Source organism: Podarcis filfolensis (genome assembly GCF_964270895.1).
Source record: "Podarcis filfolensis genome assembly, chromosome: 10".
Taxonomy (NCBI): domain Eukaryota; kingdom Metazoa; phylum Chordata; class Lepidosauria; order Squamata; family Lacertidae; genus Podarcis; species Podarcis filfolensis.
Window position 1 is genome coordinate 71048576 of NC_139612.1, and position 14526 is coordinate 71063101.

General features: G+C 45.7%; 2 protein-coding genes and 1 pseudogene across 3 annotated transcripts in view; 1 reads left to right on the forward strand and 2 right to left on the reverse strand.

Annotated features, from left to right (window-relative positions):
• LOC310743063 (C-type lectin domain family 4 member A-like) overlaps nt 1–14526 on the reverse strand; it is a 35624-nt gene that overhangs the window by 17704 nt on the left and 3394 nt on the right. The window contains exons 3-5 of the mRNA XM_083573154.1: nt 13389–13559; nt 11521–11619; nt 9525–9623 (exon numbers count right to left, since the gene is read on the reverse strand). Of these exons, the coding sequence (XP_083429280.1) occupies nt 9525–9623; nt 11521–11619; nt 13389–13559 (369 nt within the window). The remainder of the gene's footprint in view (nt 1–9524; nt 9624–11520; nt 11620–13388; nt 13560–14526) is intronic.
• On the reverse strand, nt 1728–3582 carry LOC310743376 (uncharacterized protein). The gene is made up of 2 exons (XM_083573555.1): nt 3511–3582; nt 1728–3469 (listed from the first exon to the last, which is right to left on the reverse strand). The coding sequence occupies exon 2, from the start codon at nt 3361–3363 to the stop codon at nt 2290–2292; it is 1074 nt and encodes a 357-aa protein (XP_083429681.1). The 5' UTR covers nt 3364–3469; nt 3511–3582; the 3' UTR covers nt 1728–2289.
• On the forward strand, nt 4971–7032 carry LOC310743026 (myb/SANT-like DNA-binding domain-containing protein 4; annotated as a pseudogene). Its single transcript has one exon. The product of its transcript is annotated as a myb/SANT-like DNA-binding domain-containing protein 4 (transcript).

A 14526-nucleotide genomic window follows, 5' to 3' on the forward strand; every position in this document is an offset into this window, starting at 1 on the left:
GATCCTTTTCACATGTACTGCTCTCAAGCCAGGTGTCACCCATCTTGTATTTGTGCCTCTCATTTTTTTTGCCCAAGTGCAATACTTTACATTTCTCCTTGTTAAAATTCATCTTGTTTGTTTTGGCCCAGTTCTCTAATCTGTCAAGGTCGTTTTGAAGTGTGATGCTGTCCTCTGGGTGTTAGCCACCCCTCCCAGTTTGGTTTCACCTGCAAATTTGATCAGGATGCCCTCGAGTCCATCATCCAAGTCGTTGATAAAGATGTTGAATAAGACCGGGCCCAAGACAGAACCCTGTGGCACCCCACTAGTCACTCTTCTCCAGGATGAAGAGGAACCATTGATGAGCACCCTTTGGGTTCGGTCAGTCAGCCGGTTACAAATCCACTGAGTGGTAGCATAGTCAAGTCCGCATTTTACCAGCTTCTTTACAAGAATATCATGGGGCACCTTGTCAAATGCCTTGCTGAAATCAAGGTAGGCTACATCCACTGCGTTCCCTTCATCTACCAGGCTTGTAATTCTGTCAAAAAACAAGATCAGGTTCGTCTGACATGACTTATTTTTCAGAAATCCATGCTGTCTATTGGTGATCACAGCATTCCTTTCTAGGTGCTCACAGACTGTTTGCTTAATGATCTGCTCCAGAATCTTCCCTGGTATTGATGTCAGACTGACTGGGCGGTAATTATTTGGGTCCTCTCTTTTCCCCTTTTTGAAAATAGGGACAACATTTGCCCTCCTCCAGTCTGCCGGGACTTCGCCTGTTCTCCAGGAATTCTCAAAGATGACTGCCAGTGGTTCTGAGATCACATCTGCCAGTTCTTTTAATACTCTTGGATGCAGTTCATCTGGCCCTGGAGACTTGAATACATCTAGACTAGCCAAGTATTCTTGTACTATCTCCTTAGTTATTCTGGGCTGTGTTTCCTCTGCTGAATCATTTGCTCCAAATTCTTCAGGTCGGGCATTGTTTTCTTTATCGGAGAAGACTGAGGCAAAGAAGGCATTGAGGAGTTCAGCCCTTTCTGTGTCCTCTGTTTGCATTTCACCATCTTCTCCTCTGAGTGACCCCACTGTTTCTTTGTTCTTCCTTTTGCTACGAACATACCCATAAAAGCCGTTTTTGTTGCTTTTAACCTCTCTAGCAAGCCTGAGTTCATTCTGTGCTTTAGCTTTTCTGACTTTGTGTCTACACGTGCTGGCTATTTGTTTGAATTCCTCTTTGGTTTCCCCCCTTTTCCATTTTTTGTACACATCCTTTTTTAATCTTAACTCAGTTAAAAGTTCTTTAGATAGCCACCCTGGCTTCTTTAGGAAACTTCCATGTTTCCGTCTCATTGGTATTGCCTGAAGTTGTGCTTTTACTATCTCCCTCTTAACAAACTCCCAGCCATCATGAACTCCCTTTCCTTTTAGTATTACTGTCCATGGGATCTCACCCAGCACTTCCCTAAGTTTTATGAAGTCAGCTTTCTTAAAGTCAAGAAATTGAGTCCTAGTATGCTTGGCTGCTCCTTTCCGCTGTATAGTAAACTTCAGAAGAGCATGATCACTCGTGCCTAATGATCCTTCCACTTCTACCCCACTAACCAGGTCATCAACATTGGTTAGGACCAGATCTAAAATGGCTGTTCCTCTTGTTGCTTCTCCCATTTTCTGGACAATGAAGTTGTCTGCAAGGCCAGTGAGGAATCTGTTTGACCTTATGCTCTTGGCTGACTATCTCCCTTCCTTTTGCATGCTTGGCCATCTGTTCCAGGAAGGCATCATCTATGTCCTCCGTTTGGCTTGGGGATCTATAGTAAACTCCCACAATGAGGTCTCTGTTATTCTTCTCTCCCTTAATTTTGACCCAAATGCTCTCACTTTGGCTTTGAGGTTCTAAATCTTGGATCTCTTCACAGGTATACACATCCCTGACATATAACACCACTCCTCCTCCTTTCTTGTCTGGTCTGTTTCTCTGAAATAGATTGTATCCCTCCATTATTACATTACAATCGTGGGACTTATCCCACCAGGTTTCAGTGATGCCTATTATGTCATATTTAGTTTGCTGTACCAAGAGCTCAAGCTCATCTTGTTTATTTCCCATGCTTTGCGCATTAGTGTACAGACATTGAAGTCCATTAATCATTCCCCCGTGTCTCTTATTTAAGGATTTTTTCCTCCCGCCACTAGGTCTGCGTGCTGTTTGCTCCATTTGGTCTATGACATTTGGATGATCATCTTCATCAATTGATAGACTCCTACCTTCAGGAGCACTGTCTCCCTCCCCCACATTAGTCAGTTTAAAGCCCTCCTGACAACGTTTCTGAGATTTTTGGCAAAAACATTCCTCCCAACCGTTGTGAGGTGCAGCCCATCACTTGCTAGAAGTCCATCTTCAAGAAACTGCAGTCCGTGATCTAAGAATCCAAACCGTTCCTGTTTACACCATTTGTGAAGCCAGTTGTTCACTTCCACTATTTTTCCCTCTCTCCCTGGGCCACGTCGTTCAACTGGGAGGACAGATGAGATGACAATTTGTGCATTTAATTGCTTCAATTTCCTGCCCAGAGCCTCGTAATTTCTTTTGATCTTCTGGAGGCTATTGCTTGCAGTGTCATTGGTTCCCACATGAACCAAGAGGAAGGGGTATTTGTCAGTGGGTTTTATGATTCTTTGCAGTCGTTCAGTTACATCTTGGATCTTAGCCCCGGGGAGACAGCACACTTCCCGAGACATCTTGTCAGGCCCACAGATCACTGCTTCTGTTCCCCTCAGTAGGGAATCCCCTATCACCACTACACGCCTCCTCTTAGGTCTGGTCAGGGTTCTTCCGTGAGCTGTCCGTTCCAAGGTCGCCTGCACATTCCCTGAGGACTGACTTTGCTGCTCGTCTTCATATACCTGATCGACTGTAATGAGGGAGTGATCCTCAAATGGAGTCTGCTCTTCGTCTTCCATGCTAGGGGAGAGGACCTCAAAGCGATTGTGTATTTCTAAACAATCAGAGCGAACCCTGGGCCTCCTACTTCTTTGAGTCACGTTTCTCCATATATCTGGCTCCTGTGTTGGTGAACTAGCCTCCTTCTCAGGGGAGTCCCCTGTCTCCTCCTTGGTGGAGACGGTGTGCTCTGTTGCTTCCAAGAAGAGCTCCAGCTCTCTAATTCTTTGGAGCGTAGCTACACGTTCTTCCAGTTGCTGGACTTTGTCTTTTAAGAGGGCAATCAACATGCAATTGCTGCAGGTAAAGCTGCCTGCAACCTTTGGCAAGATGGCAAACATTGCGCAGGAACCGCAGGCGACTGCAGCTGTTCCCTCACCCTCCATCTTGAGAACGTGTCGTTGGGGGTGACTACAGCGGTCCTCCATCATAAAAAACGTGAAGACAGGACAAATAAATCCCCCCCCAAAAAACCTAGGTCTCCCCCAACAATCGTTTGAGACTAGCTCCCCTAAATCTAAAAGATGGATCAAACTTCTTCAGCTGCTGCCCTGCAAGCTCTGATAAGCTCCTCCCACAGCTAATCACCTACTTCAACAGAAGCCCTGTCCCCTCTGACCTTTGCACAGGGAGAGCAGCTAATCAGCCACAAGAAACACACACAAGAAAACCCTTTGTGCTCCCTCTTCAGCTGCTGCCCTGCAAGCTCTCAAGATTAGAAGAGATGATTAAAACCCCACCTGAAGTAGAAGTTCCACAGTTTTCAGAGGATTTTGAAAAGTGGAAATTAGTTCAAGAATATAACCTGAAATTAGAGCTTGAGAAAAATAGAACTGAATTGGAAAAAGAAAAATTGAGGGCGGAGCAGGAAAGGGAACAGCAGCAGTTTCAGTTAGAGATGAGACGGTTGGAATTAACGGTTTTAGAAAATCGTAATAATAGTAATAACACCGATGGGCAGAATCAAATGAAGATAGATTTAAAACGCTTTCCTGAGTTTAGAGATAAGGATAGCCCAGAAGCATTTCTAGTATCCTTCGAGAGAGCCTGTCACGATTTTCAAGTGAGAGAGGAAGATAAAATGATGATCTTGAGAGCTAGGATAAGCGGTCCTCTAGCCGAATTATATGCTCAAATGACTGAGGAACAATCCCGAAATTTTGAGGTGTACAAGCAGTTAGTATATACACGCTTTGGGATTACCTCAGAGCAGTTGAGGAAAAAATTTAGAAGTGCGACAAAGGTGAGGGAGGAAACCTATGTGCAGATGGGTGCAAAGATAAAAACTTACCTCACAAGATGGTTAGAGCAAGAGAATGCAGACACGGTACCTAAGATTAGAGAAGTGATGGCGTTGGAGCAATTTTACGACACAATAAATGGCCAATTACCTGAAGTACCTGATAAAAGAAAGGAACCCCAAGACAATAGAGGAAGCAGCGGGTTTAGCCGATAAAATAAATGAAATCAGAGACCATGGATTTGATGGGCCAAAATTTGGTGGGAGATATTGGGAAACAAACAAAAATAAATTTCAGCAAACCAAAGGAAAGATTGCCTCAGAAACCAATAAGAGAAGCAGCCCCTCATCAGAAAGCCCACATGAGAAGGCACACACCCATAGAGAGTTTGCTGAGGGAAAAGTCAATAAAACAAGTTATGCAGGACCCAAAGACATTTCATGCTGGAGATGTGGAAAATTAAGTCGTAAAAGTTTTGATTGTAAGCCAGGAAAAGAAACATCTACAGTGGTGCCCCGCAAGACGAATGCCTCGCAAAACGAAAAACGCGCAAGACGAAAGGGTTTTTCGTTTTTTGCGTCGCTTCGCTAGACGAATTTCCCTATGGGCTTGCTTCGCAAGCTGAAACTTCTTGCGAGTTTGTTTCCTTTTTCTTAAAGCCGCTAAGCCGTTAATAGCCGCTAAGCCGCTAAGCCGCTAATAGCCGTGCTTCGCAAGACGAAAAAACCGCAAGACGAAGAGACTCGCGAGACTCGCGGAACAGATTAATTTCGTCTTGCGAGGCACCACTGTAGTTATAGCACCACACAGAAACAGACATATTGTATGCAGCCTGTGGAGCAGGGCCCAACTAGTCAGGTTGTCAAGGAAACGGACATGCCAACTAGGCCCGAGGCTGCTGAGGTAGTAGAGGCCAAAGACCTGCATTGTTATGCGATTCAACAAGATAATCTCTTGTTAAAGAACGCTGGAGAGTATATCTGGATAGACGGAAAAAGATATCTTGGGTTAAAGGACACTGGATCGCAAGTCACTATAGTCCATCTGGAAATAATCAGGGATGAGGCCATAATTCCAGGAAAAGTAATGAAATTAAAAGGAATTTCGAAACAGGCAGATATCCTAAAGGTGGCGGAAATAGATGTTGGGTTCAAAAACTGGGCAGGGAAGAGGCAGGTAGCCCTTTCGGAAGAAATTCCCGCCCCTGTGCTCATTGGTTGGGACATTTTAGAACATGTGCAGAGTACTTTCATAGTTACCAGAGCAAAAGGGAGCCCACAGTCACCTAATCCTGAGGGGGTGGATACGGTAGCAGAGGAAGACAATGCTGAAGGACAGCAAGGGGATGATCAGTGTGAGGAAAGAAAAAACACCTTTTTATTTCCTTTGACTAAAAGTCAAACCCCAAGTTTTGCCAAAAAGCAAAAAGAAGATACTGAGTTACAAATGTGCTTTGAGGCAGCCGAGTCGGAGAGGCCGTTAACTCCAGAGTACCCAGAACGGTTTTGTTTGAGCAAGGACCTTTTATATCGAGAAGTCCTTGACCCACCATGCAGGGGGGGTGAAGAAGTGAGAAGACAGTAATCCCACATGAATATCGAGGCAAAATCCTGCAGCACGCTCACAACAGTGTATTTGGAGCGCATATGGGTATTACACATACAAAACAGAGAGTGGCTCAAAATTTTTATTGGCCAGGAATGGGGAAACAAATAAAACAATACTGTCAAGCCTGTGACATATGTCAGAGAAGAGGCACCGGGCAAGACAAAACAAAAGCCAAGTTGTGCCCCTTGCCTATCATATTAACCCCTTTTCAACGGTTAGGGCTGGGCTGGATAGGGCCCTTGCCTAGAGCCAGCAGGCGGGGAAACAGATACATCCTCACCATAGTGGATTACGCAACCATTAATGAGATGAAGTGGAAGGCTTGGGAGGAAATAGCAGAATGTGTTAATGCTGTTGGTGAAGGAGAGCAAAAGACGGGAACAGAAGTCAAAAGGCGATACCTCGATTGGAGGGCCCTTAAGAAACGGAAGCGACTTAAGACCAACATAAAGCTTGTGGGTGCTGGCTTTCACCTTCCATCATCTGATTTGGATGATTCTCTCAAAGAAGATATTGATGAGAACATTGGGTTTCCAACTGAAGCTGGTTTTGAATGGCAGAATATTACAGACTTCAGAGAAGCAGGTGGATCATTAACAGAAATAAAAGTGGAAGAAGAGGAGGAGGAGGATCCACAGAGTTTTGAATTTCCTATTGAGGAAGAAGAAGAGATTCTGTCCTCAGTGTTGCCAGATTCTAAAAAGGAAAGTGACCTTCCTGACTTCACTCACATTGAAGCATTTGGCAATCTAAGCTCTGCTCAAGCTAGGCTGGTTTATGGAGATTCTCATCTGATGATTAGCCTTGAAAAACAGAAGCTGGAGTTAGAGAAACAGCGACTGGATATCGAAGCAGAACGCCTGCAAGTGGAGAAGGAGCGCCTGCAGATCGAAAAAGAGCGGTTACAACACATTGACCTGGAGCATGAGGCTTCAACTGGAAAAGGAGAGATTACAAATAGAGTGAGAGAAACTGAGGCTTGAGGCTTTGCATGCTGAGAAACCTGTGCTGGAAAATGACCCCAGCCAGTCAGAAAAACCTGCCTTGCAACCTCTGGATCTAGAAACTGAAAAACTAAAAGTGTGAAAGGATCCTTGAAGATTGTGGCAGATGCCTTATCACGAAAACCAGAGAGTGAAGGATGAACAAAGACAATCAATACTTTACTTGTTTATGTATGTATATAGATAGATATATAAAAAAACAAGACCACATACAAAACTGTTTGATCAGAAGTGTAACTTTAAGAAGTTAACCCTGCTGAATCTAAACTTCTTAAGGGGGGAGGTATGTGACTTAACCTATATGAGAGAGTGCTGGAGGGGAAATAGTTAAATGGGTTGCACAGACAGGACCCAGGGGGGTGGAGTCGGTGGGTATAAAAAACTAGTTTTGGGAGGAGTTTGTTGGGAGTTGTTGTTGGGCAGTTGGTTGGTTTGAGTGGGTTGGCTAGTTGGGAAAGGCAGTTGGTAATAGAGAGACAGTTAGGGCAGTTGGTCCTTGTGTGTGGGGTGGTAGCAGAGATAGAGGAACATAAGACTAAGAAAGTAAAGAGGAACACCGTTTGGAATGCTGTACAAGTTTTGTTTTATGTCTGAAATAAAATACACTCTTCTTTATGAATTGAAAAGCTGACTGAGACTGAAGTGAGTTTACCAGGGAGAACCTGGTTGGTGGCAGCGGATTAGTGGTGTACGGGTCAATAGTCCGTGAGACGACCGGGGGCTCCGTACAAACGCCACACCCAGAAGCTGTGCGCCGGCTCCCTCGGCCAATAAAGCGAGATGAGCGCTGCAACTCCAGAGTCGGTCATGATTGGACCTAATGGTCAGGGGTCTCTTTACCTTTACCTTTACCTTTACCTAACTATTCCATAAGCAGAATGATAAGAATGGTATGTCACTATAAAGAATCACTGAAATTGAGGCCAAACACCATTCCACAGTAAATATTATATCCAAAATGCTGTCTAGAGTGAACTGGAGCACGGTGGAGCTATAAGAACAGCAACACAGAAGTGAGATGGTAGGTGCGCCAGAAGTCACAAAAGGTTGCTCAGAGCACAGCAGCAGACAGAACAGTTCTTCCGGGCTAGCGAACTGTTCCAACGACAATTCTTCATCAGCTGGCGATAATATAAAATGAAATCCATTACATTCAAATACAGTCACACCTCGGGTTACAGACGCTTCAGGTTGCGTTTTTTCGGGTTACGGACCTGCCAAAACCTGGAAGTACTAGAATGGGTTACTTCCGGGTTTCGGCAGTCGCGCATGTGCAGAAGCACTAAATCGCAGTTTGCGCATGTGCAGAAGCGCCGAATTGCAATCTGCTTGGCGCTGCGGGCTGCGAACACTGCGGGTTGCGAACACGCATCCCGCACGGATCACGTTCCCAACCCGAGCGTCCGCTGTACAATGCAGAGAATGATATGACAGGCCTGCATATGAACAACCAATAAGAAACACATACCAAAATAAACCAAAGGTACATCAAATGGCCATGGATCAGCGATCACTTAAAAGTGTAGTAAGTGGATACTGTAGACTCAGGCATGTCCGAAGTCTGTTTTGGGGGCCCCATCCAGCCTGCCGGCCTGTTTAAGCTGGCCCCTTTGGCAGTTTATTTCCTGAGGTAAAATCCCAACAACTTCAATCCTAAAACAACTTTGAGGCAAACAACTTCAATCACCCTAAAAAAAAGGTCAACAACTTTGGTCGGCCCTCACGCATGTTCACTCCATCAAATCTGGCTCTCTTTGAAAAAAGTTTAGACAGAACCCTAGTTGGATTATAAAGGCTACCCACTGATGCAACGAATCACATAAAATCGGCCCTGTGTGTCTTCCAACTGCATGATCCTATGACAAGCGGGCACACCCCTCTCTGCCCCCTCCTCACTTCAGCCCACCTGCTGAGCCACCAGGGGCGTCTTGTCCGTAGAGGCAAATGGCGCAGGGTGCCAGGGCGCCAAGTTCTGCAGGGTGCCAGGGAAGAGGTGGAGGCTGGATGCGGTGCCTCCTGGCATCAGCTCGCCGCCCTTGCCCGCCTCGCTGAAGCAGCGCCGCGCCCAGAGCCTCTGGCCTCTACCCCGCTGGAGGAGCTGCCCTCCAGCCACTGTCCACCTCCTCTAGCCCCACAAAACACCATAAAAATGTCAGCAACTCTGGGAAATGGGGAGGGATCGCGCCGGAGGGATCTTTGCACCATGGCACCGGATATAATTAAGACGGCCCTGTGAGCCACGATACTAAAGGATGGGGGTGTTGGGATGGGTCCAGGTAGACAGGGGCATTTGGCATGCCCCCAGCTGGCTCCAGCCACCGGCCGGCAGCCGGGCGAACTCCGGTTCTCGGAACAGCATCTATCGAGCCTCAGAAACCTTCAGAGACTGAGCACGCTCTAATCAGCAGAGTGAATAACTTTTCACAATGGAAGTGGCGGACAGAGACATGTGTAAGCATATTTACAGCATTTTATTCAGCAGCAGGAGAAAAGAAAAACATGTTTGCTTGCCTTCGTGTCAAAGCAAACAGCAGTATAGGCAAAAGCAATATGCAATGGAAGTTCCCAGAAGACTGTGCTGGAAGGAAACAGACATGTGACATACAACAATCCATACATCTGTTCTAAAGGTGGAATGGAACTATATCCTAACAGGGGCCAGCGGTTGGGGGCTTGGTGAGAGTGGCAGGTGGGCAGGTAGGCGGGACGCGGGCATTCTCGCGGCAAGACATCTCTTACCGTTCAATGCATCAAGGGTTTGATTGTGACTGACGAAAAAGACCCGTATCGTCTTCGCAGCGTCGATGTTGTCCGATAGCCGTATGACTCGTTGCTCATCTGTTGTGGAGGAAGGCAGGAAAGATAGGCTGCTATAACACAGGGGGCACGTCCCAGGCGAGACTGGCAGGTTGGGCATCCCTTGCCCCCCACCCCACCCAGATGGCCAGAGCTGACACCAGACTTCAACCCCGGCGCCTCTTTGCAAGGTCACAACTCCGTGTGGGAAGCAGACTGCGGAGAGGACATCAGGATTTGTTTATTTTTCTGTCAATAAATTTTCATCAATTTTCCACAGTTAACGTTTTCACAATTAAAAGCAAAAGTTAGCCCACATTTCTATCAGATCTAGATTTATGCAGATACATTTTCACTAACCTTCTCTTTGAGATGCTTTGAATCTTCCTTCCCTACCCTCTCCTGGTTCCTTATGCAAACAAAGTTCTGCTGCATTTCCATACTTAAAACTTTCCCAATTATTATTTCCCTTAATTTTATCTAATTTCCTGCTAGTTGCAAATGTTTACTTAAAACCCCGCCAGCGTACCAACTTATTTGCAGTATTTTTGCACATAAACAATAGACGATTCCTACTCTTTTTTTTAAACTTATTGTTGTCATAGTCCAGGGATGTCCAACCGGTCGACCACGATCAACATGTCGACCCTTGGGCTCATTTTCCTCTGTGGGGAAATAAATAACTATAATTTGCACCCGTGCTGCTTCCCTCCACCACAACTCGATATCCTTTACTGCATAATCTTATTTACCTTGTGTCCTTATATTGATCCTTTTATATCTATTAATAACTTTACCTTGAATTAGCTCCTCTTTACACACTTACTCTATACATATCAATGTGTTTTCTTTAGAACAGTGTTTTTTTCATATATTCCTCAAAACATTGCCATTCTTTCCTTAGACTGATTAGACTGATTTCTTATGGCTGCCGTTAGTTTAGCTAATTCTATACATTCACATAATCTACTTATCCAATCTTCCTTTGTGGGGATAGTATCCCCTTTCTAGTTTCTAGCAAGTAATAATCTGGCTGCGGCTGTAGTATATAAGAATACTCTTTTCTTATCCTGTGGGATGTCTTTTCCTAAAATCCCTAATAAATACGCTTGCGGCTTCTTTTCTACCGAAATTTTAAACATTGGGAACACATTTTCATTAGGTTTTCCTTGATGGTAGTACAGGCGGTAAATCTAATATCCAACCTCCAAAGTCTCTCCCACTGTTCCATCTGAATTGTATGACCGATACGAACTATTTGAAGAGCAATTGTAATCAACAAATTACGCCAGTAGGACTACAAGAAGTTTTGTAAGGAGAAATGTAGGAAGCATTGCAAAGTAGAGAAAGAATAGAGATATTAGTTATGAGTTAAATGTAACTGTGGAAGTAAGAAAGGTTTATTTAGTGAACAGATTGGAAAATTTTCAGATGCGATTGATGGAAGTAAAAAAAACAAGGTATAAGATATGAAAGTATGTTTAATTGCTGTTGAAAATGATATGTCGAAAAACGAATAAAAAATTATATAAAAATAAAAATAATAATTGTATGGCTGATGTCCTGGGCCCATTTTATCATAACATCTTGTTCGTCTTTCAGATCCCATTCTAGTAGTAAGTCATGAATTTTAGATAATAATTTCTTATTGGTTCTTAGTAGAACAATTTGCAGTTTAGAGTCTTCTTTTCCGAAACCTAATTTCTAAAAATCCATATTAAATACATTATTTAACTGGTGATACTGGAGCCAATCGGCGAGGTGACTGCAGTTACAAAAATAAATATGAAAAGTAATTGGGCAACCTAGAATCAATTACTAAAAGAAGAGCAAGGACATTTGAAATTAAAACGATTCTGGCCTTTTTCTTCAAGGTGTGTCCCCCGCCTTGCCCTACGTTGGAGTAAAACACACTTATTCTGAACAGAGGTGAACTTACAGTTATGGTACAGCACACTTGAGCCGATTATCATCAACAAACACAGCCAGAATGTATTTGTTGCTCCCCTTTTAATTTTCTGGATAGCTTCCTCTTTTTCTAAAGGGAAGAGAGGGAATGGAAATTAATCCGGCACCACCAGTAGCAAATATGCCCCTCTCATCAGTTTGGCAAGGCTATCGGAGACAGTGTGGAGCAGTGGTTACAGTGCTGGGTGAGGACTTGGGTTCGAATCCCTACTTGGCCGTGAACTTCACTGGGTGACCTGGGAAGAGCCGTGGCCTGCTCTCAGTCTCACAGGGTCGTTGTGCAGATTAAATACATAGCAGGAGGAGGTCCAGCTCCGAGGTCCTTCTGGCGGTTCCCTCCCTGCGAGAAGTGAGGTTACAGGGAACCAGGCAGAGGGCCTTCTCGGTGGTGGCTCCCACCCTGTGAAACACCCTCCCACCAGATGTCAAAGAGAAAAACAACTACAGTGGTACCTCGGGTTACATACACTCCAGGTTACAGACTCCGCTAACCCAGAAATAGTGCTTCAGGTTAAGACCTTTGCTTCAGGATAAGAACAGAAATCGTGCAGCGGTGGAGCAGCGGCAGCAGGAGGCCCCATTGGCTAAAGTGGTGCTTCAGGTTAAGAACAGTTTCAGCTTAAGAACGGACCTCCGGAACGAATTAAGTACTTAACCCGAGGTACCACTGCACCTGACTTTTAGAAGACATCTGAAGGCAGCCCTGTTTAGGGAAGTTTTTAAGGTTTGATGTTTTATCGTGTTTTTAATTCTGTTGGGAGCTGCCCAGAGTGGCTGGGAAAACCCAGGCAGACGGGCGGCATATAAATAATAAAGGATGATGATGATGATGGACAACCCCTTGAGCTCCTTGCAGAAAAAGCTGGGGGCATAAATGCAATAAATAAATGAAATATCCCGTGGCAGACCATGTAAATGAGGAAGAGACAGTCAGCTTCCAGGGCCGCATTTAGGTTTGATGAGGCCCTCAGCTACTGAAGGTAATGGACCCAGCGAGATGGGCGGGGTATAAATAATAAATTATTATTATTACATTATTACTATAGTGTCCTTTGAAAGGTGTGCTTTCTGGATTTTGAGATGTATGTGAGAACGTGCATCTTGTGTAACGTACGAAATAGATCCCATTCAAGGCAACTGCTTGGAAAAATGCAACTCCAAGAGTCTTTGATTACCGTATTTTTCGCCCTATAGGGGAAATGTGTGTGCGTCCTATGGGGCGAATGCAGGCTCCTTGGCTTCAGCGATAGCAACGCAAAGCCTCCGAAGCCTGCGCTCCGGAGGCTTCACGTTGCTTTCGCTGAAGCCAGGAGAGTCTGCTCTTTGAGGCTGGGGGTGGGGGGAAGCGCTGCTTTCCATCGCCAGCCCCAGAGGATCGGGGGGCAGCGGGAAGGCGCGCAACGCCTTCGCGCTGCTCCCCGACCCCGCTTTGAGGCTGGCGGTGGGCCCCCCATCGCCAGCCCCACAAGCTGGGTCGAAAAGCCTGCAGGAGCCGCGCACCCTTTAAAGAGCGTGCCGCTCTTGGGGGCTTTTCCCCGAGGAGGGACAAGGGACTGACTGGCCGTTTCAGTCCCTTCTCCCTCCTGGTCAAAAAGCCCGCAGGAGTCGCGCACGGCTTCTATGGGCTTTCGCGGGAGGTGGGGGAATTCCGCCACCTCCCGCAAAAGCAGGGAGAAGGTCTTGGAGTAGCACACAGGCTGTGTGGAGCCTGTCCGCTGCTTCCAGAGCTGGGGGGGGGATCATATTTTTTCCTTGATTCCCCCCCTGTAAACTAGGTGCGTCCTATGGGCCGCTGCACCTTATAGGGCGAAAAATACGGCAGGTGCGCAGGATACAGACCAAGTTGATCTTTTTCTTCTTCAGTTAATTCTTTTTCCTCTCCTTCTACTTCCTCTTCTACCTCTTCTCCTCCTTCTCCTTCTCCTTCTCCTTCTCCTTCTCCTTCTTCGCCTTTTCCACCTTTTTTCCCACCTTTTTTTGCTTCTGCCCCTCCTTTCTTTGCTTTCTTATCTGCAAAATAATGTCTGTGTTAGAAGAGGCCAGCAACACACAACAGAATTACAAGCAGTCGAGTAGTCAAGCCTTCTCTCTGTCACCCAATACCATTTCTCCGTTTTCTCCAAGTTGAACACCTACCACTTGCTTGTTCTTCCTCTTCCATCAGACATAGCTGAGGAAACCTTTTATTATTTTCCACCTCTCTTGTAAGCCTGAGCTCATTCTGAGCTTTAGCCAGCCTGACTTTCCCGCTGCAACTGCTGGCTACTTGTGTATACGCCTCCTTTGAGAGTCCTCCTTTCTTCTATTTCTTATACATGGAGCTGACCTTGAAAGCCCTAAATGGCCTCAGCCCAGTATCCCTGAAGGAGCGTCTTCACCCCCATCGTCCATCCCGGACGCTGAGGTCCAGCTCCGAGGGCCTTCTGGCAGTTCCCTCCCTGCGAGAAATGAGGTTACCGCGAACCAGGCAGAGGGCCTTCTCAGTGGTGGCACCCGCCCTGTGCAATGTCCTCCCATCAGATGTCAAGGAAATAAAGAACTTCCTGGCTTTTAGAAGACATCTGAAAGCAGCCATGTATCAGGAAGTTTCCAGCATGAATCCAGAACATTTTTATGCATTGATGCGATGTTAAGCACTACCGCAATATGGCCCAGCTCCTTATGAGGTTCGCTGGACTTGAAGCAATGATTCTTCAACATCAACTTCATGTTGTGTGGATGCCTGATGATCGTCTTCCAAAGCAACTACTCTATTCCAAACTTAAAAATGGAAAGCGTAATGCTGGTGGTCAACAAAAGAGATTTAAAGACTGTCTCAAGGCAAATCTTTAAAAATGTAGTATAAACACCGACAACTGGGAAACTCTGGCCTGCGAGCGCTCCAGTTGGAGAACAGCCTTGACCAAAGGTGTCATGGGCTTTGAAGACACTCGAACTCAGGACGCAAGGGAGAAACGTGCTAAGAGGAAGGCACGCT